Source organism: Elgaria multicarinata, chromosome 11 (genome assembly GCF_023053635.1).
Source record: "Elgaria multicarinata webbii isolate HBS135686 ecotype San Diego chromosome 11, rElgMul1.1.pri, whole genome shotgun sequence".
Taxonomy (NCBI): domain Eukaryota; kingdom Metazoa; phylum Chordata; class Lepidosauria; order Squamata; family Anguidae; genus Elgaria; species Elgaria multicarinata.
Window position 1 is genome coordinate 40,860,385 of NC_086181.1, and position 25,794 is coordinate 40,886,178.

The 25,794-nt window shown below is 41.5% G+C and overlaps 4 protein-coding genes across 4 annotated transcripts; 3 read left to right on the plus strand and 1 right to left on the minus strand.

Annotated features, from left to right (window-relative positions):
- The first annotated feature begins 493 nt into the window (after window positions 1-493).
- LOC134405867 (olfactory receptor 6E1-like) lies at window positions 494-1,450 on the plus strand. The gene has a single exon (XM_063137122.1). It carries the CDS (start codon window positions 494-496, stop codon window positions 1,448-1,450), a length of 957 nt encoding a protein of 318 aa, XP_062993192.1.
- A 4,397-nt stretch (window positions 1,451-5,847) lies between these two features.
- On the minus strand, window positions 5,848-6,792 carry LOC134405868 (olfactory receptor 6E1-like). The gene has a single exon (XM_063137123.1). The coding sequence runs from the start codon at window positions 6,790-6,792 to the stop codon at window positions 5,848-5,850; it is 945 nt and encodes a 314-aa protein (XP_062993193.1).
- An 8,872-nt stretch (window positions 6,793-15,664) lies between these two features.
- Window positions 15,665-16,621, plus strand: LOC134405869 (olfactory receptor 6E1-like). The gene has a single exon (XM_063137125.1). The coding sequence runs from the start codon at window positions 15,665-15,667 to the stop codon at window positions 16,619-16,621; it is 957 nt and encodes a 318-aa protein (XP_062993195.1).
- A 4,915-nt stretch (window positions 16,622-21,536) lies between these two features.
- LOC134405870 (olfactory receptor 6E1-like) lies at window positions 21,537-22,493 on the plus strand. The gene has a single exon (XM_063137126.1). The coding sequence runs from the start codon at window positions 21,537-21,539 to the stop codon at window positions 22,491-22,493; it is 957 nt and encodes a 318-aa protein (XP_062993196.1).
- The last annotated feature ends 3,301 nt before the right edge of the window (window positions 22,494-25,794 follow it).

The window sequence follows — 25,794 nt, forward strand, 5'->3', positions numbered from 1 at the left end:
CTGAATTTAGCCCAACCTTGGGTCCAAAGACTTTTTTTCAACCTTGGGTCCTCTGATGTTGTTGGACCATGAATCCTGACCAGTGGTGAGAGGTTTTAGGGATTCGGTACTTGCCAGTGTTCAATTTCCATTGGAATATGGTCATTAGAGGCTATTGGCATTGTGTAGTTATATTTGCATCTATTTACAAAAATCCCCACAAGAAACATGTTGAGCGTAGGTGAAGGCTCATCGCTGAATATTCCCAAAGTCTTCTTTACCCATAGGTCTTGGTGGGAGGGAAGCTTGCACAACTAATGGCGCTTTAAGAGCACAAGCTCAGTTCTCTCTCCATTGATATGGTCGTCCAGATGAACTCCCTCCAAACTCACAAGAATATATTAACAGACTGTGTTGATTTAATGGAAGAGAATCAAAGATAAATGACTTAATCCAATCAAAAGAAGCCTTAATGATTCATTTATTTTCGCTTTGCTTTTAGGGGTGCCCCAAAATGCAGAATAGCACCATGGTGAGGGAATTTATACTCTTGGGCTTCACTCACAACCGTCGGCTTGAAATCTTTCTTTTCTTCTTTTTATTCATCACATATCTTTTGACAATATTAGGGAACACAGTAATTATTGTGATCACATTGATGAGTCACCACCTCTACACTCCTATGTATTTCTTCCTTCGACACTTTGCCATTTTGGAGATTGGGTTCACCACCACTGTTATTCCCAAAGCTTTGGCCAATATAGCTCTGGGTCATAAGGCTATCTCTTTACACGGTTGCTTCACACAGTTTTTTCTGTACTTTGTTCTTGGAACCACAGAATTCTTTCTCCTGGCTGTCATGTCCATTGACAGATATGTGGCCATCTGCAACCCTCTTCACTACCCAACTATAATGAGTGATAAAATCTGCTCATTGCTTGTGCTTGGCTCTTGGATAGGGGGGTTATTTTTAATTATAGGTCCAGCAGTTGCATTATTGCAGATGCCATTCTGTGGCCCAAACATCATCAACCACTTTTTCTGTGACAATGGACCACTGATCAAACTTGTATGTGTTGACACAAGTGTGTTACAATTAATGGATTTCATTATTGCTACTCTCTCCCTCTTTGGGACTTTGGCCATAAACATTGCATCCTACGGCAATATTATTTCCACTATTCTGCACATCCCATCAACCACAGGGAGGCAGAAGGCCTTCTCCACTTGTGCTTCCCATATCACTGTGGTCTCCATCACTTATGGCAGTTGCATTTTCATGTACATAAAACCAAAAGGTAACAGCAACTTAGACTTTGGCAAGATGGTTGCTGTTCTGAACACCGTTGTGTCTCCTCTACTGAATCCATTCATATACTGTCTGAGGAACAAGCAGGTCCAAGGTGCCTTGAGAGATACATTCAGGCTGTGTAATGTGTTTTCTAAGAACCCAAGATGTTTGAGGATATGACTGAGATCAGCACAGACCTGAAAATCAAATGCTTAGCTTTGAATCAAGCCATTTTGCCATTTCCATCATGTAACAATGCATTTTGTTCAAGGGCTGAATGTCAGTTACGAATCGATAATATGTGTGAAAAGTATCAAATATGAATAAATTCCAAATCATTTTGGTATGAAATAATAAATGTGAATTTAATATCAGGCATTAAGTATTCTGGCTTTGATCCAGACTTTTTCATACTTTCAATAGACTCATTGAAATCAATGGGAGTTAAGATATCTCTTAATAACTTACATGCTCTTGATTTCATTGGACCTCTTCTAGACATGTCGAAGTCTGTATCCAGCCCTCTGTTTGGAATGTCCAATATGTTTTAATAACAGATATAAATCCTCCTCTTAGCAAACCCAACTGAAGCAAGGCGGTCAGAGCTGATGAATTGTTTCATGTGGTGGTGATCAATAACCTGGCGTTTAACATGCTTAGGGTTGAGATTACCAGGGTTAAAGACAGGAGGCAAAATGCCAGGAGAAAGAACAAGGCATTAAAATGTGCAATCTAACTCCAAGCAACAGTCTTATTGCTTGAATCTAGAAATGGATTTACTCACCCAAACATATCAAGTTCTCTTCTGTCCCCCAAATAAGGATTCACCAGGCCCAAGGGCGGTCAGAAACCTGGCACCAGCGTCATATACAATTCAGCTTTATCGTGGTGTTGTTGTTTAAGTGATGCAGTGGAATGATTCTTGCCTATCAATCTCCATCGGTACCAGAACTGAATGTCTCCAGACCTGGATCTCAAAAGCTAACTTCCCCTATCTCACACAGGGGAGACGTGATAGAGGTGTACAAAATTATGCATGTTGTGGAGAATGTGGATATTGATCTGATATGTCCTATCATATCAGATCAATATCCACAGGGAGACATTTTTCTCCCTCTCTCAAATTACTAGAATACATGAAGCTGATTGGTGGGAGATTTAGGACAAATAAAAGGAAGTCCTTCTTCACACAGCGCATTGTTCAATTATGGAACTCACTACCACAAGATGTAGTAATGGCCACCAATTTGGATGGCTTTAAAACAGGGTTGGATGAATTCCTGGAGGTGAAGGCTATCCTGGGGCAGGAAGGGATGATCCCTCCTGGGATAAATGGGACGGCTTTTAGCCTGATTTCCCCCGCAGTCTTGGGATCGTCTGAACACCCTGGGAGATGTGGGTGGCCATTCCAGCTTTGTCCCGCCTCCTCACGAGTAAACACGAGGAGGCAGGAACCGGGCACAGAGCTCTTTGGGCGCTCCATACCTATTGGAGTGGGTGGGAGGCAGGTTCAGGTTTTCCACCCCCCCTTACCTTTTCATTGGAGCACACATGCACTCCTCTCTCATTTTTTTTAAAAAATGGCCGCTGCGACATCCTTCCCGGCTGTTACGCAGCTGTCTGGAAACCCAGAGAGGATCACAGAAGCCGGTAAGTCCACTATCCTCCCCCTACACCCTTGTGGTATAGACAAGCCTGTATTTTTAAATTGTTGGTTGTTTTTATGCTCTTCATGGTTGTAATTTTTGTAAACCGCCCAGAGAGCTTCGGCTATTGGGCAGTATAAAAATGTAATAAAGAAATAAATAAGAAAGCAGTATCTGGAATGTGGATTGTGCCCCAACAGTTATCAGTGCACTTCAGTACTGCTTAAACGCAGTAGTGTAGATCTAGCCCTCGTTTTATTTGATCTATGAGAAAACCAGTGTGTGTACCATGCATCACCAATACTTTCAAGTAAGTTCCATTGTATGGACAGGATAGGAGAGGGTCTTATGATAAAATTTGTGACCCATCAAGCTGAAAATACCCCACCAGTGATACGGTGTGGCCCGTCACATCTTTGGCAACCCCACGCCTTGTGCAGGCAACAAACACAGGAGATTAATCAAACACTAATGCTTCAAAGTGTTTTCTTTGACCTCAAACTCACCCCCCTATCAAAAAGAGCCACCAGCCTACAGCTGCGGACTGAGTTGAATTTTTTGACACATGTTTCATTGACAACAAATACCTGACTTCCAAATCATGGACTGGATGCAGATGTAGTCATGCTCAGAGTAACCCAATTGACAACCTAGGGAGAAGTTAGTAATGAGTAATGCAAGTCCCACTGATTTCAATGGAACTATTCTAAGGCTCTTTCTACACCTAAGGGTTATCCCAGGAAAATGGAGGGGTCATCCCTGCCTGCTTCCGGGATCCCCTGTGTGTCATTTGGATACACAGGGATGATCCCAGGACGATCCTGGGGAAAAAGGAAGGTGCAGAAATTGCCTAAGAATGCTTAAGTCTTGTTCTACCCCAATTTCTTTGGAGTTCAGATGCCATCTCTCTCATGGAGCATCCATCCCACAAATGCATTAATTAACTCAGTATCTGTGATTCTGTTTGTTTCCAAATGTCCTGAACTCCTAAATTAACACTTTTCAGACCACATGGTCATGTCCACTGACAGGTTTATGCTAATGTATTGTTTATTTTTTATTTAGATTTTAAAACCATACTTTATCCACAGGACCCCAAGATGATGTACACAACATTAAAAACAGACAACTCCAATATAAAAAAAAAACCATTCTGAAAAACATGTAAGACAAGACCAACCAAACCTCTGTTCATGCAGCTGAAATTCTGACCATAGCATCAGGGGTGTGAAACCTCTGGCCCAGGAGACAAATCTGGACTACCTGGTCTCAATAGCTCCCAGATAGCCATGTGACCTTCCCTTGACCACACCTCTTTCCCTTAATTGCCAATAATTTGGTGATTTCCTGGCTTTTTGTGTTTTTGTGGGAGACTATTAGGACTCCTGGAGGGAAGATAAAGTGGGTAAAGGACACAATATGTCATGACTGTGAAACAAGGAATTCCTCAAACCAGTTTGAACTGATCAGACTATTCATTGTCTCCAAGGTCTCCAGTTTAACAGATTCTTCTACAACTTGATGTCTTACCTCATTGTTTTACCTTTGTATTTTCCCCAGTACCCATCCATGTGTGATAATCTTCCAGCTATTTATCATGTCCACACAGTAAAGGTGGGTGAGTAATTCATTTCAGTTTAGTTTCAACCAGAATTTATCTATTTACACCTCTCAAACCTTGACCCAGACCTGAACACAATCTGTGGTCTGAAGGCTGCACATTTCTGAGCTTAAAATGCACCAAAATGTTTTTGCACACACATTTGATTTATGTGCATACTAAGAAAGAGGCATACATGTCTAAAATGTGCATAAACACACTTAAACCAATGCGTACAATCACTCTCAGAAAAATGCGTACATTTCAAAACAAATGTGAACAAACCTGAGAGAAAAGTGCATGGTTGTGAGTACGATTGATGTGTACATTTGTGAAGTTTGGAAAATGTGCATGAACATATGCACACATTTCATGCAAAAAGACTCCCACCCTACCCACAAAACTGATAGACACACAAGAAGGAATGAGATTCAGGATGGACATCACAGAAGTTCTTCAATGAGCTCCTGTTTGCTGGCTCACACAATCCTACCACACAAGTTCTGTTGTCCACCTTTGACTAGTCTGCTTGAGCTAGCATCGCAGGACCAGATCTTAAGATATCGGTATTTGTTGGCATTCAGAGCGAGTTTATCATCCAAACAGATTTGAAAACAAACCATTTATTCTTCTGTATTTGTTATTTAATTCACACATGGCAACAGTTTATAACTGATATTCATTCCAGGGAACAAATCCAGTGTTACTGGGAAGCAAAAGAAGACAGTCAATCATGTAGTGAATCGTTAAACCATGGAATTCACTTCCCCAAGATGTAGTGATGGCCATGAGTTTGTCAGGCTTTAAAAGGGGGTTGGACAGATTTATGGAAGAGAAGGCTATCCATGGCGACTAGTCGTGATGGCTAGATGCCACCTCCAGAATCAGAGGCAGTGTGCTTATTATACACCAGTTGCCAGGGAACATGGCTGGGAGGGTGCTGTTGCAGTCATGTGTTGCTTGTGTGTTTCTTGTGAGCAACTGGTTGGTCACTGTGTGAACAGAATGATGGTCTAGATAGACCCTTGGTGCATCCAGCATGGGTCTTCTTATGTTCTTAATCTCTAAGTACCATTTCAGCAATCATATGCATGGCCTCCCATTACAGTTAATGTATATTATTCATCTTCATGCTGATGTCAATTGAACCCCCAAAGGGGTCCCGACCCACAGGTTGAGAACCGCTGGTCTAGATAGACCCTTGGTGCATCCAGCATGGGTCTTCTTATGTTCTTAATCTCTAAGTACCACTTCAGCAATCATATGCATGGCCTCCCGTTACAGTTAATGTATATTATTCATCTTCATGCTGATGTCAATTGAACCCCCAATCATCTTGAATTCTTCCAAAGCCCAACACACTGTCTAAACACAGCTCTTAGGGCATCCTGAACCTGTTTGTTCCTCAAGCAGTATATGAATGGGATCAGAAGAGGGGCAACAACAGTGTTAAGAACAGCCACCACCTTACTGAAGTCTAATTCATTGGTGCCTTTGGGTTTTATGTACATGAAAATACAACTGCCATAAATGATGGAAACAACAGTGATATGGGAAGCACAAGTGGAGAAGGCCTTCTGCCTCCCTGTAGTTGATGGGATGCGCAAGATAGTGGAAATAATTTTGACATAGGACACTAAGTTTACAGCCAGGGTCCCAAGGAGTGAGAGTATAGCAATGAGGGAATCAATGAGTTCCAACAGACTTGTGTCAACACATGCAAGTTTGATCAGTGGTCCATTGTCACAGAAAAAGTGATTGATGATGTTTGGACCACAAAACGGGATATGAAACAATGCAACTGCTGGACCTGTAATTAGTAATAATCCTCCAATCCAAGAGCAAAACGCCATCAATGAGCACATTTGACCTTTCATTATGGTTGGATAGTGTAGAGGGTTGCAGATGGCCACATATCTGTCGATCGACATGGCTGCCAGAAGAAAGAATCCTATGGTTCCCAGGACAAAATACAAATAGACCTGCAGGAAGCAACCAGGTAAAGAGATGGTCTTATGGCCAGTGGCCATGTTGACCAGCGCTTTTGGGATGGTGGCACTGGTATACCCAATCTCAACAAACGCAACATGTCGAAGGAAGAAATACATCGGGGTGTGGAGCTGATGATTCACCAGTGTGATTATAATAATCAGCAGATTTCCTACGATTGTCAAAAGATATATGCTTAACAATAGGAGACCAAGCAAGATTTCAAGTTGATGGTTGTCGGTAAAGCCCAAGAGTATGAATTCCCTCACTACAGTGCTATTTCTCATTTTAGCTCATCCCTAAAAGTAAAATGAAGAGAAATGATTAATTAGGATTGCATTAGTTAATTCCAGAGAAGTAAAAATGGCACAACTTTGATTCTCTGCAATCCAGTCAAAATGATAATTACTGATATAATTAAGAACTTGAGGAAGAACAGCCACATTCATTACCAATGTTGCTTTAGGCCAAATCCAACATCAACCAAGGGATGTGAGGAACCTCTCGGAGAAATTCCAAATGAAACTCATAGAATCGTTGAAATTTGGAGTAGGAAGGTACCCTGGAAGTCATCTGGTAGAATCATCTACTCAATGCAGGGCCTTCAATGTAGGGTGCAATTGCAGCATCCCTGACAGATGGCTATCCTCGGGCTCATCTACACCAAGCAGGATATTCCACTATGAAAGTGGTATGAAAGCAGTATATAAAAGGCAGAAGCCACACTACTGCTTTATAGTGGTATGGATGTGCACTGCAGGATCTACACTACTGCTTTATGGTGGTGCTGAAGTGCACTGACAACTGTTGGGGCCCATGCAGGATATAGCACTATGAAAGTGGTATGAAAGTGGTATATGGTATGTGTCAAATGGGCCCCAACAGTCATGAGTGCACTTCAATACCACTATAAAGCAATAGTGTGGTTCCTGCCTTTTATATACCACTTTCATACCACATTCATAGTGGAATATCCTGCTTGGTGTAGATGAGCCCCATATCTACTCCTTTGGGTTCTCTCAAAAATCCTTAGATGTTTTGCCAAAAAGTACTCCTGAATTTTGCTTACACATCTGTTTCGGAGTCTGCTCTAGTCTATTCTGTTCTGACTTTATACTGTTAGTTTTACCCTACCCAGTGCCTGTTTGCATTCTCTTCCCCTCCTTATTGTTTTATTATGATTTTATTAGAATGTAAGCCTATGCGGCAGGGTCTTGCTATTTACTGTTTTACTCTGTACAGCACCATGTACATTGATGGTGCTATATAAAATAATAATAATAATAATAATAATAATAATAATAATAATATTCTCCTCTACTCTAACTACAGCTAGTTATTAATTAATCTTTCTTCTACATATATTAGGTAATGACTAGAGCCACTAATCTTGTATTTAAGACCAATAGTGTGCTTGGTATTATGGCCCAAGCACTGTCGAATGTGCGTGCGGTGATGTACAAAAGATGAGAAAAGGGTTGAAGGCATGTCAAACATTAGCAGTGCATGACCCTGAGCAGAGCTAAAACGAATGAACCTGGGGGGAAAATAGCTTCCTGAGTTTTTCATCCTAGTTGTGGGTGGTGAACTTGGAGGGAGCATTTCAATGATTTTCACCAGGGAGAGGAGACAGTTCCCAACCATTTATTGGGGGCAGTTCCACCAGAGTGACCATATGAAAATGAGGACAGGGCTCCAGTATCTTGGACAGAATGGTGGTCACCAAAAATAAATGGCAGATGATACAGTGAGAATATTTGGCAAAGTTTGGTGAGAAAACTGTATTTCCCAAACATTTCCTTGCAAAAGTCTCTTCTGAGAAATTTTGCCTCAGCTCTAAATTTTGTATTCAGTAACATTTCAAAATTCTGATTGGCTCATCAAAATACCAAAGCTTTTCGAAACTCAAATTGGAGAGATCTTTTACAGAAAAATAAGTAAATCTGAGTCCTAAAGAAATCCAGTGTTAAGCATGGACCTCCGTAACATTCTAAACAACAATGTACTTGTTTCTACAGCGTTTTCTCCTATTTGCAGCCTTCAATGTGGATCTTTTGGTAAAACAACAATAACAATGTTGAGTTTGCTTATTTATCTCCCATGTATCTTCTAGTTTTGCCTTCACAAGGCATCTGTTCTTATGCCAAAGACACAGTGGGAATTTTGCTTTGTGCCACTCGGAATTTTGTATTTACATTTTTCTTTTTTAATCTTGCCTCTTCACGATGAAACTCATACAGAAAATAAGAATAAAAGCCACAAATAAAATTAAAACAGAACCAGCAGTAGCAACAGTGAGGAAAAAAACAAACACGTGATGTCCTCCACCAAATGCTGTGGGCTATGTGTTCACCTAGTACCTATACAATAGACAATACCTGCAAATATCTTTTGTTTCACAGTTGGGGTGCTACCACAGAGAAAGTCCTGTTGCCAGTTGCCATTCAGCTGAGCTCTAAATGTGGAAACAATTTGAGGAGAGTCTCAGAACATGATGTTGTGGAATGGAAATATAACATTCATGTAGGATAAGGCAGTCTGCTTCCAGGCCATTCAGAGTTATAGATCCAAAGCAAGCATTTTTGAATTCTACCCATAAATACATAGGGAAGATAATGTTGATATGTTGACACCTGCAGTATTTGTTTGCCCACCCTCAGCTATATGATCACTGGATTGCATCTCATTATTTTTTTATCCTGCATTTTCCTTGATTTGATTTTGCTCCCAGAGCATCAGACTGCAGCAGCCCAAACGAGTTATCCCTACTTCAGCAGCTGTGCGGGGTAGAGAACAGCTAAGGGGAGAATCCAGGCACAAAGGAAATGGAAAAGCACTTTCTTTTTTCCTCCCTCTCCATTCTGAAAATAACACCAAGGCAAACAGATGGAGTGCTGAAGATGGGGAGAAACCCCCCACCCCAAATAAATGTCTATGTATGAGGAAGGGGCTTACAGATAAGGAGCTGCCTCCTGTCTGGGGTGGGTGGCTGCCACGGCAGCAGAAGGTTGCAATGGGGAGAGAGAGCCTTAGTCCTAGGAGACTTGTGAGATCCAATACTGCCTGTTATTACCTTTATGTATAGCTATTTTATTTTATTTTTTAAAAACATCACCAACACAGACATCACATATAATACATACAAACAAAGGTATATATGAAACAACTATACTTACATTAAAAACATTTAAGGTAAAGGTTGAAGTACATTTTTTAGCCTTCTTCCTGCCAAAAATGCCAACTAATTTCTTAATTACCATTTATATGCCAATCAAATTCAGTTCTTTGTTATGATTTATCTGAGGGCTCATCTACACCAAGCAGGATATTTCTCTATGAAAGTGGAATATAAAATGCAGGAGACACACCAAGCAGGATATAGTGGTATGAAAGCTGTATATGGTATGTGTCAATGGGCCCCAACAGTTGTCAGTGCACTTCAATACCGCTATAAAGCAGTAGTGTGGCTCTTGCCTTTTATATACCGCTTTTATAGTGCAATATCCTGCTTGGTTTTAGAATTTTAAATTTTGTATACTCGTTTTTATCTTAATTTTAGAATTTCTGTAAACCGCCCAGAGAGCCCTGGCTATGGGAGAGGTATATAAGTGCAATAAATAAATATAAATAAATATTGGTGTAGATGTGCCCTCAGGCCATAGCTAGACTTAAGGTTTATCCCAGGATCGTCCCGGGGTCATCCCTGCCTACTCCCGGGATCCCCTGTGTATCATTTACATGAACAGGGATGACCCCAGGACGATCCCGGGATAAACCTTAGGTCTAGCTAAGGCCTCAGTCTCATGTACTGGATTCACAGAATTGTACTTCATTTCTCTCTAATCCCTCCTCTTTTCCTCTCTTTCCCCATCTTAATACTAAAATCCACAAACAAACACATCATTTTTCTCTGTCTCTTTCAGATGTTCTATCAAAGGTTTCCATTCCAGCATAAACATAGTTGTTGACCTTTCTCTCATTATCGCTGTAAGTTTTGCCATCTCTGCAAGTTCCAACATCTTCAACATCCATTCGTCCATTGCTGGTATTGTCTCACTCTTCCAGGTTTGTGCGTATAACAATCTTGCTGCTGTTGTCATATACAAAAATAAAGTTCCCCCTTCTCTTTTAGTTGTTGCTACCTTTATGTATAGCAAACCTCTCCCAGCTGCGCCTATGCTCACCCACAAACAGCCGCGGGACTCTCAAACGCCTGCCTTCCTCGTCTTCCCTGTCTCCTTATGCCCTTTAAAGTTGAAGGCTTAGCAAAAGTTGCGGCAAATCGGCACCTTCAAATATGCACATTTTAGGGGTTTAAAATCCGGCGGAGCAGCAGAGGGACGGCTGCATCATGTGTCGAGCGACACAGAAATGTGCAGCTAAGGTGAGTTATAGAAGCCATATAGATGTACCCTTTGTTACAGCAGGTCCTCTCCACTCATAGGATCTTCTATGGCCTTAGCTAGACCTAAGGTTTATCCCGGGATCGTCCTGGGGTCATTCCTGTTCATGTAAATGACACACAGGACATCCCAGGAGCAGGCAGGGACGATCCCGCAATAAACCTTAGGTCTAGCTAAGGCCAAAGTCAGTCCAAGCATGACACACTGCAGTAGCTTTAACTAATCTAAAGGATTCTGTGAGGATGCATGTTGCAATTCACAATTAGTCGCAAATAATATTAAAGGTAAGACTGTATGTTACCTCTGTTCAGGACCAAAGCTCAGCAAAGTACTCACCTCTTACACCTCCACTCAGACAAGAGGGCATTCGGCTGTCCTCTCACACTCTTGCATCTATGGTCTTATTTCAGCAGATGAAATGTAAACTCGTAGAAGCTCCAGGCCACGGTAAGCAAGCTTAAAGCATTAGCTTTGATGAGACTGGCCAGCTTCTGCTGCTCATGCAAACAGAAGGATTGTCGAAGTTCCATTCACTCAGCTTTTTTCAGAGCCCGTCACATTCTATATCCTTAATGCCTTCTAGATGTATTTTGGGGGGAGGATTGGTTCAGAAACTAGTGATCTCAGTAATTTTATTGTACATATTCCCTTGCACCTGGAGGAACAAAGAAACCACGTGGTGCAGGTTCATATCCTGAAGCATATAGAGCAAAGGGTATTCAGTTTTTGCTTGTTAGGATACCCAAGGGACATTAGATTGGTTTCTGCGAGAGGCGGGAAACTGAGTGAACATCTTATGAAATAAACTCATGCTACAACAAATTACCCTCTAAGTACCTTAGGTTGTCTATCTGCTTTCTGTGTGGCTGTTGTTCTGGGATCTAAAGAAACATAAAAATAGTGAGCAGTGTATCTGCCAATTTTGGTCTGACTCAGTTTCTAATTTTTCCAACATTAAATTGTCATCATCCCATTTCTAGATCAGTTTGCAATTTTTCTTAAAGAAGACAGCAGAAAGAAAATATTTGATTGACCTAATATATGAATGTTTGCAAACACATTTCCTTAATAAAATACATTTTTGTCAATAATTTCCACCAATATACAGATTTGTGTGTTTGTGTGTGTGTCTGTGTGTGTTATCCTCTAACATACTCAGTTTTGTGTACTTTTTTTTTGATGAAAGAATTGCATTGCAAATGAGCGGACTTTGAAACAGAGGTGTGTTTTAGTTCATGTTTTGGTTTGGAAAGTGCGAATTAAGTCATTTTGCAATCAAATGGAAACCAAAGGATTCCCCCATCCCTACTGAAAATGGCTCCCCCCCGAATGCTCCTCTGTGATGTTTTATGTCGAATCTTAGCTGGGATTATCTTAAAATGGGTGAAAATATTCCACATAGTCATTAATGCCACTACCACCCATCATTGTTATCACTGTGTCCCCTTTGACACCATGGCCTCATCTACACTAAGCAGGATATTCCATTATGAAAGTGATATGAAGGAAAGGAAAGGAACCTCTCGTGCAAGCACTGAGTCATTACTGACTCTTGGAGGGATGCCAGCTTTCGCTGACATTTTCTTGGCAGGCCTTATAGCGGGGTGGTTTGCCGTTGCCTTCCCCGGCCGTTATTACCTTTCCCCCAGCTAACTGGGTACTCATTTTACCGACCTTGGGAGGATGGAAGGCTGAGTTGACCCGAGCTGGCTGCCTGAAACCAGCTTCCGCTGGGATCGAACACAGGCCATAGGGAGAGTTTCAGCTGCAGAAACTGCTGCTTTACTGCTCTGCGCCACACTAGTATATAAAATTTTGGAGCCATGCTACTGCTTTATAGCAGTATTGAAGTGTGCTGAGAACTGTTGGGGCCTTTGACCTAGGGAATGTCTAGACCAGGAGAGAGAGGGGGGAGGATCTCAAGATATTCTGCTTGCGAGAGCCTCCCTTTGTCCAGATGCACACATGACATCCAAGGAGGAATGTCTGTTGAGGCCCATTGACACATTTCATATTTACCGCTTTCATAGTTTTATATCCTGCTTGGTGTAGATGTGTCAATGGGCCCCAACAGTTGTCATTGCACTTCAATACCGCTATAAAGCAGTAGTGTAGATCCTGCCTTGTATATACTGCTTTCATACTGCTTTCATAGTGGAATATCCAGCTTGGTGTAGATGGGCCCAGCATCTCCAGGTAGGGCTAGGAAGGAGTCCATCCTGAAACCCCGGAGAGCCACTGCCATCAGGACCAATGGTCTCATTCAGTATAAGCCAGCTTCCTATGTTCCAGTGGGCTTGGCCACTAGTCCTGGGATCTTTAATGATCTTCTTTTTGGGGTGGTTGGTTAGCTTTTTTGAATGCTAACTGGCGTGCAGGACTTAGACTATTATTATTATTATTATTTATTTATTTATATAGCACCATCAATGTACATGGTGCTGTACAGAGTAAAACAGTAAATAGCAAGACTCTGCCGCATAGGCTTACTAGAGTTCACTTTAAATGCATTCTATTTTCTGGCGCACAAGAACTATTTCAGTGTCTCTTGGAAGGACTACATATCCCAAGGGAGATTTCTCTCAAACTCCTGAAATACCATGGAGACGAAGATGACAGAGAGGGAGAAAAGTTCCTGTGCCCTGTTCTCTCAATGGCACTGCTTCCAAGGCATCATCCTTAGTTAAAATTTAAAAAAGGGGGGGAGTTTTGAGAGAATGGTTTGGGGATTGGAGATATCAGATCAATATCTGTTATAGGTTTATCTACAAGAGATATTGATCTGAGCCAGAGAAGGTTTAGGGTGTTCAGGGATAGGGCTTTAAAAGCTCATGCATCCTTTGAGGTGGGATTCTAAATTGATGTCACTGTCACATCTTGAGCATTGAAAAGGAAACTTCATAATTTATAAGTCACCTAATGCTGTGTAATATTAAACATCATTCCATAGCAGCTCTGAAATACCAGCAGGTATCCACTAGCCAGTTTCAGATATTGAAACCCATTAATGGGATGTCAAGTATAGATAGGAGCGATTCAGCAAAATATTCAGATTTTCACAAAACGTTCCAGCCATTATTAAAGTTCATGAAACTCACAATTCACAAAAATCTCACAAACAGAGTTTGGGGTGGCAGTGAGGAAAGAACCTGGATTTCAACTTGGTTTGGATTCCAGAGCAGTTAGCAGCCATGTAGATGCCACATCAGAACAATTTGGTCTGTAGCATGAGCCTCTTTCATCAGAGACACAATAAGTTGCCTTCTCCTTAGAGAAGCAGGACTAATGTCCCTTGTGTATTCTAGCAATGAAAAAAACCCACCTAACATTTCTTCTGCTTTATGCTCATCTATATCAACATGTACCATTACCTATGAGAGATTGCTTTCGTGTTCGCTACTGGTATATAGAGATGGAAACATACATGCAATAAACAATTACAGAGGCTGCTGGTTTTTTGGTGTAACTGAAATCTCTTCTAGAAGGCATTAAGGTAAAAAAATTGCTACATTCCTTGCTACATTCCATGAAAGTAGGTTTAAGGGTTGAAACTCAATCATTTGCCTGGGCAGTAGGAGAGGATCACGTCCATCGAACCTGGGAAGGGCCTTTTGTTAATGTAGATTAAGGCTGGTGAGTATTTTGTTGAGTGCTGACTTGTGGGAGGTGGATGGAGATGACTTTGAGTATGCCATTTTCTACTTGAGATTGTGTTTATTCACAACATCATCTGTAAATGGAATCCCTGTGTCTACATTGTGCCTTTGATACAAGTATATACATGATAAGGGGTCCCACGTGTGCAAACAAGAACATTGACCTTAGTTTCTGAATTGTTCATTTATTTCATTAGTTATGACTGCAGTTCCAAGGCTGTGACAGCAAGTGAACCAGTGTGTATGGGAAGGACCATAGGGCTGGATTTTTAACAGACAAAATGTATTGGGTAGAAATTAAGTGGCTCAAATTCCTCCTTCATGATAGCCTGATTTCAAAATTAGTTTTCACATTTCCTTTTATTCACATTGGATTTAAATTCTGAAAATCACATTTCAGTTTTGAATAATGTTCCAAATATGACATTATGGAAGATTAGTTTTAGCTCTAATACCAATCATTGATGGACAGTTCTCTATATTTCAACACACAGCTGTATGCCACACACATGCACAAGTAGTATCATTTATACTATCATTTAGTTTAACATGTAACTGATAGATGAGTACATTTTTCAGTGAGTTTCATCATATTTCTCATTTGTCACTGAATTTAGCCCAACCTTGGGTCCAAAGACTTTTTTTCAACCTTGGGTCCTCTGATGTTGTTGGACCATGAATCCTGACCAGTGGTGAGAGGTTTTAGGGATTCGGTACTTGCCAGTGTTCAATTTCCATTGGAATATGGTCATTAGAGGCTATTGGCATTGTGTAGTTATATTTGCATCTATTTACAAAAATCCCCACAAGAAACATGTTGAGCGTAGGTGAAGGCTCATCGCTGAATATTCCCAAAGTCTTCTTTACCCATAGGTCTTGGTGGGAGGGAAGCTTGCACAACTAATGGCGCTTTAAGAGCACAAGCTCAGTTCTCTCTCCATTGATATGGTCGTCCAGATGAACTCCCTCCAAACTCACAAGAATATATTAACAGACTGTGTTGATTTAATGGAAGAGAATCAAAGATAAATGACTTAATCCAATCAAAAGAAGCCTTAATGATTAATTTATTTTCGCTTTGCTTTTAGGGGTGCCCCAAAATGCAGAATAGCACCATGGTGAGGGAATTTATACTCTTGGGCTTCACTCACAACCGTCGGCTTGAAATCTTTCTTTTCTTCTTTTTATTCATCACATATCTTTTGACAATATTGGGGAACACAGTAATTATTGTGATCACATTGATGAGTCACCACCTCTACACTCCTATGTATTTCTTCCTTCGACACTTTGCCATTTTGGAGATTGGGTTCACCACCGCTGTTATTCCCAAAGCTTTGGCCAATATAGCTCTGGGTCATAAGGCTATCTCTTTACACGGTTGCTTCACACAGTTTTTTCTGTACTTTGTTCTTGGAACCACAGAATTCTTTCTCCTGGCTGTCATGTCCATTGACAGATATGTGGCCATCTGCAACCCTCTTCACTACCCAACTATAATGAGTGATAAAATCTGCTCATTGCTTGTGCTTGGCTCTTGGATAGGGGGGTTATTTTTAATTATAGGTCCAGCAGTTGCATTATTGCAGATGCCATTCTGTGGCCCAAACATCATCAACCACTTTTTCTGTGACAATGGACCACTGATCAAACTTGTATGTGTTGACACAAGTGTGTTACAATTAATGGATTTCATTATTGCTACTCTCTCCCTCTTTGGGACTTTGGCCATAAACATTGCATCCTACGGCAATATTATTTCCACTATTCTGCACATCCCATCAACCACAGGGAGGCAGAAGGCCTTCTCCACTTGTGCTTCCCATATCACTGTGGTCTCCATCACTTATGGCAGTTGCATTTTCATGTACATAAAACCAAAAGGTAACAGCAACTTAGACTTTGGCAAGATGGTTGCTGTTCTGAACACCGTTGTGTCTCCTCTACTGAATCCATTCATATACTGCCTGAGGAACAAGCAGGTCCAAGGTGCCTTGAGAGATACGTTCAGACTGTGTAATGTGTTTTCTAAGAACCCAAGATGTTTGAGGATATGACTGAGATCAGCACAGACATGAAAATCGAATGCTTAGCTTTGAATCAAGCCATTTTGCCATTTCCATCATGTAACAATGCATTTTGTTCAAGGGCTGAATGTCAGTTATGAATCGATAATATGTGTGAAAAGTATCAAATATGAATAAATTCCAAATCATTTTGGTATGAAATAATAAATGTGGATTTAATATCAGGCATTAAGTATTCTGGCTTTGATCCAGACTTTTTCATACTTTCAATAGACTCATTGAAATCAATGGGAGTTAAGATATCTCTTAATAACTTACATGCTCTTGATTTCATTGGACCTCTTCTAGACATGTCGAAGTCTGTATCCAGCCCTCTGTTTGGAATGTCCAATATGTTTTAATAACAGATATAAATCCTCCTCTTAGCAAACCCAACTGAAGCATGGCGGTCAGAGCTGATGAATTGTTTCACGTGGTGGTGATCAATAACCTGGCGTTTAACATGCTTAGGGTTGAGATTACCAGGGTTAAAGACAGGAGGCAAAATGCCAGGAGAAAGAACAAGGCATTAAAATGTGCAATCTAACTCCAAGCAACAGTCTTGTTGCTTGAATCTAGAAATGGATTTACTCACCCAAACATATCAAGTTCTCTTCTGTCCCCCAAATAAGGATTCACCAGGCCCAAGGGCGGTCAGAAACCTGGCACCAGCGTCATATACAATTCAGCTTTATCGTGGTGTTGTTGTTTAAGTGATGCAGTGGAATGATTCTTGCCTATCAATCTCCATTGGTATCAGAACTGAATGTCTCCAGACCTGGATCTCAAAAGCTAACTTCCCCTATCTCACACAGGGGAGACGTGATAGAGGTGTACAAAATTATGCATGTTGTGGAGAATGTGGATATTGATCTGATATGTCCTATCATATCAGATCAATATCCACAGGGAGACATTTTTCTCCCTCTCTCAAATTACTAGAATACATGAAGCTGATTGGTGGGAGATTTAGGACAAATAAAAGGAAGTCCTTCTTCACACAGCGCACTGTTCAATTATGGAACTCACGACCACAAGATGTAGTAATGGCCACCAATTTGGATGGCTTTAAAACAGGGTTGGATGAATTCCTGGAGGTGAAGGCTATCAATGGCTAATAGCCCTGATGGTTTTGTGCTTTCTCCAGTATCTGAGGCAGTAAGTCTGTGTGCACCAGTTGCTGGGGAACATGGGTGGGAGGGTGCTGTTGCACCGTGTTCTGCTTTGTTGGTACCTGGTTGACAGCCAGTTGGCCACTGTGTGAACAGAGTGCTGGACTAGATGGACCCACAGTCTGATCCAGCATGGAACATCTTATGTTCTTATGTTAAATGCATGCCTTTGAAGGGGTCCTCCCTTAGAGCAAGGCATTATAAGAGAGGTGTACATGAAAACTGCCTGTAGTAGTTAGGTAAGGAGATGATAGCAAATGGAGGGAGGGATGGGTGGGGTGGTTCATAGGCAGGTCATACATGGCATTCAGCAAAAGGTCCCAGTGGTGGTGGTGTGAGCATGGCATTCTTTGCTCTGCCACTTGAGGAGGGGGGATTCACCCTGCCTCACAGGGTGGCGAGTTGCATTCATTCATTTCTTTGCAACACACCCAGTGATTTGATTTGAGTATTTTATATTTCTGAGAAATGTCCTCTTTTTTGGCCCTATTCTTTTATTGTAAGCCAAAGAGCTCATGAACATATAGGCTGGGGGTCTAACCAGCAGTCAATTGGTTGGATACAGTTTTAAGCCTGCACATTTGGGCTGGTTGATGTAGACTCTGGCTTTCTCTTCGAGTGGCAGAGTGGAGGAGCAGTGAATTACAGGGGCAATATCTGAAAACTGAGCAAAGTCACCTTCTGTGCGCATCAATGGAGGGTAGATCCTGGATCCAACTCCTTGCAATAAAACCTTTGCATATGCTAAGTGTTGCTTGGGCTAGATTTGAAAAGCTTCCAAATACTTGGTCAGACAGAAGAGTTCCATTGCGTCCAGGAAGGGAACTTAGCTCAATGGTAGAACACCTGTTTTGCATGCAGAAGGTCCCAGGTTGAATCCTCAGCATCTCCAGGTAAGGCTAGGAAGGAGTCCATCCTGAAACCCTGGAGAGCCACTGCCATCAGGACCAATGGTCTGATTCAGTATAAGCCATCTTCCTATGTTCCAGTGGGCTTGGCCACTAGTCCTGGGATCATTAATGATCTTCTTTTGGGGGTGTTTGGTTAGCTTTTTTGAATGCTAACTTGTGCGCATGACTTAGACTAGAGTTCACTTTAAATGCATTCTGTTTTCTGGCACACAAGAACTACTTCAGTGTCTCTTGAAAGGGCTGCAAATCCCAAGGGAGATTTCTCTAAAATTCCTGAAATACCATGGAGAAGAAGATGATAGACAGAGAGAAGTTTCTTTGCCCTGTTCTCTCAATGACACTGCTTCCAAGGCATCATCCTGAGTTAGAAGTAAAATAAAATAAAATAAAATAAATTGGGGGGGGATTTTTGAGAGAATGATTTGGGGATAGGACATATCAGATCAATATCTGTTATAGGTTCCTCTACAAGAGATATTGATCTGAGCCAGAGAAGGTTTAGGGTGTTCAGGGATAGGGCTTTAAAAGCTCATGCAGCCTTTGAGGTGGGATTCTAAATCGATGTCACTGTCACATCTTGAGCATTGAAAAGGAAACTTCATAATTTATCAGTCTACTAATGCTGTCTAACATTAAATATCATTCCATAGCAGCTCTGAAATACCAGCAGGTATCCACTAGTCAGTTTCAGATAGTCAAACCCATTCATGGGATGTCAAGTATAGATAGGAGCGATTCAGAAAAATATTTAGATATCTGTAAAACATTCCAGCCATTGTTAAAGTTCATGAAACTCGCAATTCACAAAAATCTCACAAAAGGAGTTTGGGGTGGCAGTGAGGAAAGAAACTGGATTTCAACTTTGTTTGGATTCCAAAGCAGCTAGCAGCCATGTAGATGCCACATCAGAACAATTTGGTCTGTAGCATGAGCCTCTTTCATCAGAGACACAATAAGTTGTCTTCTCCTTAGAGAAGCAGGACTAATGTCCCTTGTGTATTCTAACAATGAAAAAAAACACCTAATAGTTCTTCTGCTTTATGCTCAGGTATATCAACATGTACCATCACCTATGAGAGGTTGCTTTCATGTTTGCTACTGGTATAAAGAGATGGATGCATACATGCATTAAACATTTACAGAGGATGCTGGTTTGTGATGTAACTGAAATCTCTTCTAGAAGTCTTTAAGGTAAAAAATAAATAAATGCTACATTCCATGAAAATAGGCTTAAGGGTTGAAAGTCAGGGATCATCTACACCAAGAAGGATATTCCACTATGAAAGTGGTATGAAAGTGGTATATACAGTAAAAGGCAGGAGCCACACTACTGCTTTATAACAGTATTGAAATGCACTGACAACTGTGGGGCGCATTGACACATACTGTATACCACTTTCATGCCACTTGCATAGTGTTATATCCTGCTTGGTGTAGATGTGTCAATGGGACCCAACAGTTGTTAGTGCACTTCAATACTGCTATAAAGCAGTAGTGTGGCTCCTGCCTTTTATATACCGCTTTCACAGTGGAATATCCTGCTTGGTGTAGATGAGCTCTCAGTCCTTTGCTTTGCCTGGGCAGCAGGAGAGGATCACCTCCATCAAACCTGGGAAGGGCCTTTTGTTAATGTAGATTAAGGCTGGTGAGTATTTTGTTGAGAGCTGACTTTTGGGAGGTGGATGGAGATGACTTTGAGTATGCCGTTTTCTACTTGAGATTGTGTTTATTCACAACATCATTTGTAAATGGAATTCCTACGTTACATTGTGCCTTTGATACAAATATATACATGACAAGGGGTCCCACATGTGCAAACAAGAACATTGACCTTAGTTTCTGAATTGTTCATTTATTTCATTGGTTATGACTGTAGTTCCAAGGCGGTGAACAGCAAGTGAACCAGTGTGTGTGGGAAGGACCATAGGGCTGGATTTTTAACACACAAAATGTATCGGGTAGAAATTAAGTGGCTCAAATTCCTCCTTCATGATAGCCTGATTTCAAAATTAGTTTTCACATTTCCTATTATTCACATTGGATTTAAATTCTGAAAATCACATTTCAGTTTTGAATAATGTTCCGAATATGACATTATGGGATATTTATTATTATTATTATTTTATTATTATTTATTTATATAGCACCATCAATGTACATGTATTTTAGCTCTAATACCAGTCATTGATGGACAGTTCCCTATATTTCAACACACAGCTGTATGCCACACACATGCACAAGTAGTATCATTTATACTATCATTTAGTTTAACATGTAACTGATAGATGAGTACATTTTTCAGTGAGTTTCATCATATTTCTCATTTGTCACTGAATTTAGCCCAACCTTGGGTCCAAAGACTTTTTTTCAACCTTGGGTCCTCTGATGTTGTTGGACCATGAATCCTGACCAGTGGTGAGAGGTTTTAGGGATTCGGTACTTGCCAGTGTTCAATTTCCATTGGAATATGGTCATTAGAGGCTATTGGCATTGTGTAGTTATATTTGCATCTATTTACAAAAATCCCCACAAGAAACATGTTGAGCGTAGGTGAAGGCTCATCGCTGAATATTCCCAAAGTCTTCTTTACCCATAGGTCTTGGTGGGAGGGAGGCTTGCACAACTAATGGCGCTTTAAGAGCACAAGCTCAGTTCTCTCTCCATTGATATGGTCGTCCAGATGAACTCCCTCCAAACTCACAAGAATATATTAACAGACTGTGTTGATTTAATGGAAGAGAATCAAAGATAAATGACTTAATCCAATCAAAAGAAGCCTTAATGATTAATTTATTTTCGCTTTGCTTTTAGGGGTGCCCCAAAATGCAGAATAGCACCATGGTGAGGGAATTCATACTCTTGGGCTTCACTCACAACCGTCGGCTTGAAATCTTTCTTTTCCTCCTTTTATTCATCACATATCTTTTGACAATATTAGGGAACACAGTAATTGTTGTGATCACATTGATGAGTCACCACCTCTACACTCCTATGTATTTCTTCCTTCGACACTTTGCCATTTTGGAGATTGGGTTCACCACCACTGTTATTCCCAAAGCTTTGGCCAATATAGCTCTGGGTCATAAGACTATCTCTTTACATGGTTGTTTCACACAGTCATTTTTGTACTTTGTTCTTGGAACCACAGAGTTCTTTCTCCTGGCTGTCATGTCCATTGACAGATATGTGGCCATCTGCAACCCTCTTCACTACCCAACTATAATGAGTGATAAAATCTGCTCATTGCTTGTGCTTGGCTCTTGGATAGGGGGGTTATTTTTAATTATAGGTCCAACAGTTGCATTTTTGCAGATGCCATTCTGTGGCCCAAACATCATCAACCACTTTTTCTGTGACAATGGACCACTGATCAAACTTGCATGTGTTGACACAAGTGTGTTACAATTAATGAGTTTCATCACTGCTACTTTGTCCCTCTTTGGTACTTTGGCCATAAACATTGCATCCTACAGCAATATTATTTCCACTATTCTGCACATCCCATCAACCACAGGGAGGCAGAAGGCCTTCTCCACTTGTGCTTCCCATATCACTGTGGTCTCCATCACTTATGGCAGTTGCATTTTCATGTACATAAAACCAAAAGGTAACAGCAACTTAGACTTTGGCAAGATGGTTGCTGTTCTGAACACCGTTGTGTCTCCTCTACTGAATCCATTCATATACTGCCTGAGGAACAAGCAGGTCCAAGGTGCCTTGAGAGATACGTTCAGGCTGTGTAATGTGTTTTCTAAGAACCCAAGATGTTTGTGGATATGACTGAGATCAGCACAGACATGAAAATTAAATGCTAGCTTTCCAACCTGTAACAACCTGTAACAACCTGTAACCTTGAGAGAGGGAGTGGTGCCGGTCTTTTTAAAAGAGGCGGTAATTAGACCACTCCTGAAGAAGCCTAATCTGGACTCGGAGGACATTAACAACTGCAGGCCAGTGGCTAATATCCCTTTCCTGGGCAAGGTGCTTGAGCGGGTGGTTGCAGGACAACTCCAGGCACTCTTGAATGAAACAGATTATCTAGATCCATTTCAATCAGGTTTCAGGCCTGGTTTTGGAACGGAAACTGCCATGGTCACCCTGTGGGATGACCTTTGCCGGGAGAGAGACAGGGGGAGTGCAACCCTGTAGGTTCTCCTGGACCTCTCAGCGGCCTTCGATACCATCGACCATGGTATCCTTCTGTTAGCGGGTGGTTCATCTGTCCGGCGAGGTGATGTTTGCCCTGTCCTGGACGGGGTTGCACTCTCCCTAAAGGATCGGGGCCGTACTTTGGGGGTGCTCTTGGATCCAGAACTGTCACTTGAGGCACAGGTGAACTCAGTAGCAAAGAGCACCTTTTATCAGCTTAGGTTGATATACCAACTACGCCCTTACCTGGACAGAGATAGCCTAGCTATAGTTATCCATGCTCCGATGACCTCTCGTTTGGATTACTGCAATGCGTTATATGTGGGGCTGCCTTTGAAAACGGTCTGAAAGCTTCAGCTGGTACAAAACAGGGCAGCCCGTTTACTAACAGGGACTGGGCGGCAAGATCACATTACGCCAGTCCTTTTACAACTTCATTGGCTGCCAGTCCAGGTCCAGGCCCGATTCAAAGTGCTGGTACTAACATTCAAAGCCCTAAACGGTTTGGGGCCAGGTTATTTGAAGGAACGTCTCCTCCCATATGTACCTGCCTGGACCTTAAGATCATCTACAGGGGCCCTTCTCTGTGAGCCCCTGCCAAAGGAAGTGAGGCAGGTGGCTACTAGGAGGAGGGCTTTCTCCGCTGTGGCACCCCGGTTGTGGAATGAGCTCCCCAGAGAGGTCCGCCTGGCGCCTATACTGTACTCCTTTCTTCGCCAGATGAAGACCTTTTTATTCTCTCAGTATTTTAACACTTAATTTTAACTTAAATTTAAATTTTACTGTTCTAACTCTGTATTTTAATCTTATATCAATTTTGCTGTGTGGTTTTATCCTGGTTGTGCTTTTTATACTGTATTTTGTAATTGTGCTTTTAACATGTTGGTTGTTTTATGATGGTTTTAAATTTTGTGAACCGCCCAGAGAGCTTCGGCTATTGGGCGGTATAAAAATTTAATAAATAAATAAATAAATAAATAAAATAATGCATTATGTTCAAGGACTGAATGTCAGTTACGAATCGATAGCATGTGTGAAAAGTTTCTAATGCAAATAAAATCTGAATAATTTTTGGTATGTAATAATAAATAGACTCATTGAAATCAATGGGAGTTAAGATATTTCTCAACAACTTATATGCTCTTGATTTCAATGGGCTTCTTTTAAACATGACTAAGGCGTTAGATAGACCTACCTGTTATCCCGTGACAGAGGAGGGTAGATCTCATGTTGTGTTTAACATGAGATCCCTCCTCCATTTACACGTGATGCACGACGACCTCAGAAGGAGAGGCATTGCGCCCACCATTTTTTATTTTTTAAAGGAGCAGCAGCGCATGAATGCTTGTGCACAAAAGGTAAGCATTTTTTTTAAAAAAATAATTTAATCTCCCCGCTCCCCCCCACCTACCCCCGATGGGTGCATGGTTCCCAGCTCCACGTGAGGAATCGCACAGAGCCGGGTCAACCCACGACACTTGGCTGCATGTTCTGTGGTCTCGGGCTCAGTCCAGGACTACTGACAGTTCCAGTGTGCATGACCGAGGCAATTCCCAAAGGGGTTCCTTTTCCTGCCCTGGTATTCCACAACCCTTGGAATCCCGCTCCACCATCTTGGTGCCTTCTGCTGTGCAGCAGTGACTATGCTCTAATCCTTGTGCCACCAGTCCAGATGAACTTCCAGACACATCCTAGTCTCTCCAGCTGCTTGGGGAGTTTCTGAGCCTTAATGTCAAGCACCCTTCCCTTCAGGCCAAACCTAGGAAGGGAGAAAAATGAAAAGTTGGACTTGGGATGTCCCTTCTCAAAGCCAGAAACAGAGAGCTTACTGAAACCTTTTTAAACACTTAAAACACAAGCGACAGCTTTGTAACCATGCATTTTTCCATGGGGAGAAGAATGTTGTGAGAACCCACTTTTAAAACCTACCATAGGCATGCACAGCAGATTTCATTAGGATATGCACCCAGGGAGATCTTTCTTTCATTCTTTTTTTTAAAAAAGATGAGTGTTCACTGTCATAAAGGATGATATTTTTATTCATTTATTTATTAAACACTGTAGACACTACTCTGCGTTCAGCTTGCCTGACCATGGGAGGGCCAATGTAGGTAGGGGGGGGATGAGAAGACACTCCTTATGCCCCACCATTGGTGGGGCTTTGTGGTGACACTGGCCTTTTCATTCCTGTTGTCAAGAGCAATGATGTTCTCTCAGAGGCAGTGGTTCTTCTTTGTCACAGTGGTGAAGAAGCTAGAGCAGAGCTTTCCAAACTTTTCATGTTGGTGACACACTTTTTAGACAGGTATCATTTCGCGACACAGCAATTCAGTTTTACTATCAAACCGGAGTTTAAACTAATCCCTTGTAAGAGATACGGACACATACATAAATTGTAATAACGAAATGTATGGGGACACAACATATCTCATGAAATCCTTTCATTTATATTTTTAAAAATATATGATTTGCAAGATAACAACATACATTTCCAAGACTTTTCACATTGAACCAATTTTGTCGAGCTGCGATCGAGCGGCAGTTGAGACGGTGTTCTATCAAAAAATTGGACCCATGGAATTTCTCGAATGCGTCACTTCAGGTGCAGCCGTGTCACCAGAAGTGACACAGAATCAGCTGTTTCAACCCGATTATGCATACTGTGCATGAGCTGTACCTGTATGATCCCTCGACCATGGTGTGCATACACGGATACGACGGAAGAGGAATATACTAGTGCACCATACTAATTGGCACCATTGCTGCATAAAATGCATGCAAGTTGGTATTGCTTATTTCACATAGACTCAGAGGTTTCTCATTATGTTCGCGTGACACACCTACACACTGCAGCTGACACACTAACGTGTCATGACACACAGTTTGGAAAGCTCTGAGCTAGAGGGCAACAAGATGGCCATTCCCACTGCTG

Coding starts and splice junctions, on each gene's coding strand:
- LOC134405867 (XM_063137122.1), top strand. CDS start 494: ATGCAGAATAGCACCATGGTGAGGGAATTTATACTCTTGGGCTTCACT.
- LOC134405868 (XM_063137123.1), bottom strand. CDS start 6,792: ATGAGAAATAGCACTGTAGTGAGGGAATTCATACTCTTGGGCTTTACC.
- LOC134405869 (XM_063137125.1), top strand. CDS start 15,665: ATGCAGAATAGCACCATGGTGAGGGAATTTATACTCTTGGGCTTCACT.
- LOC134405870 (XM_063137126.1), top strand. CDS start 21,537: ATGCAGAATAGCACCATGGTGAGGGAATTCATACTCTTGGGCTTCACT.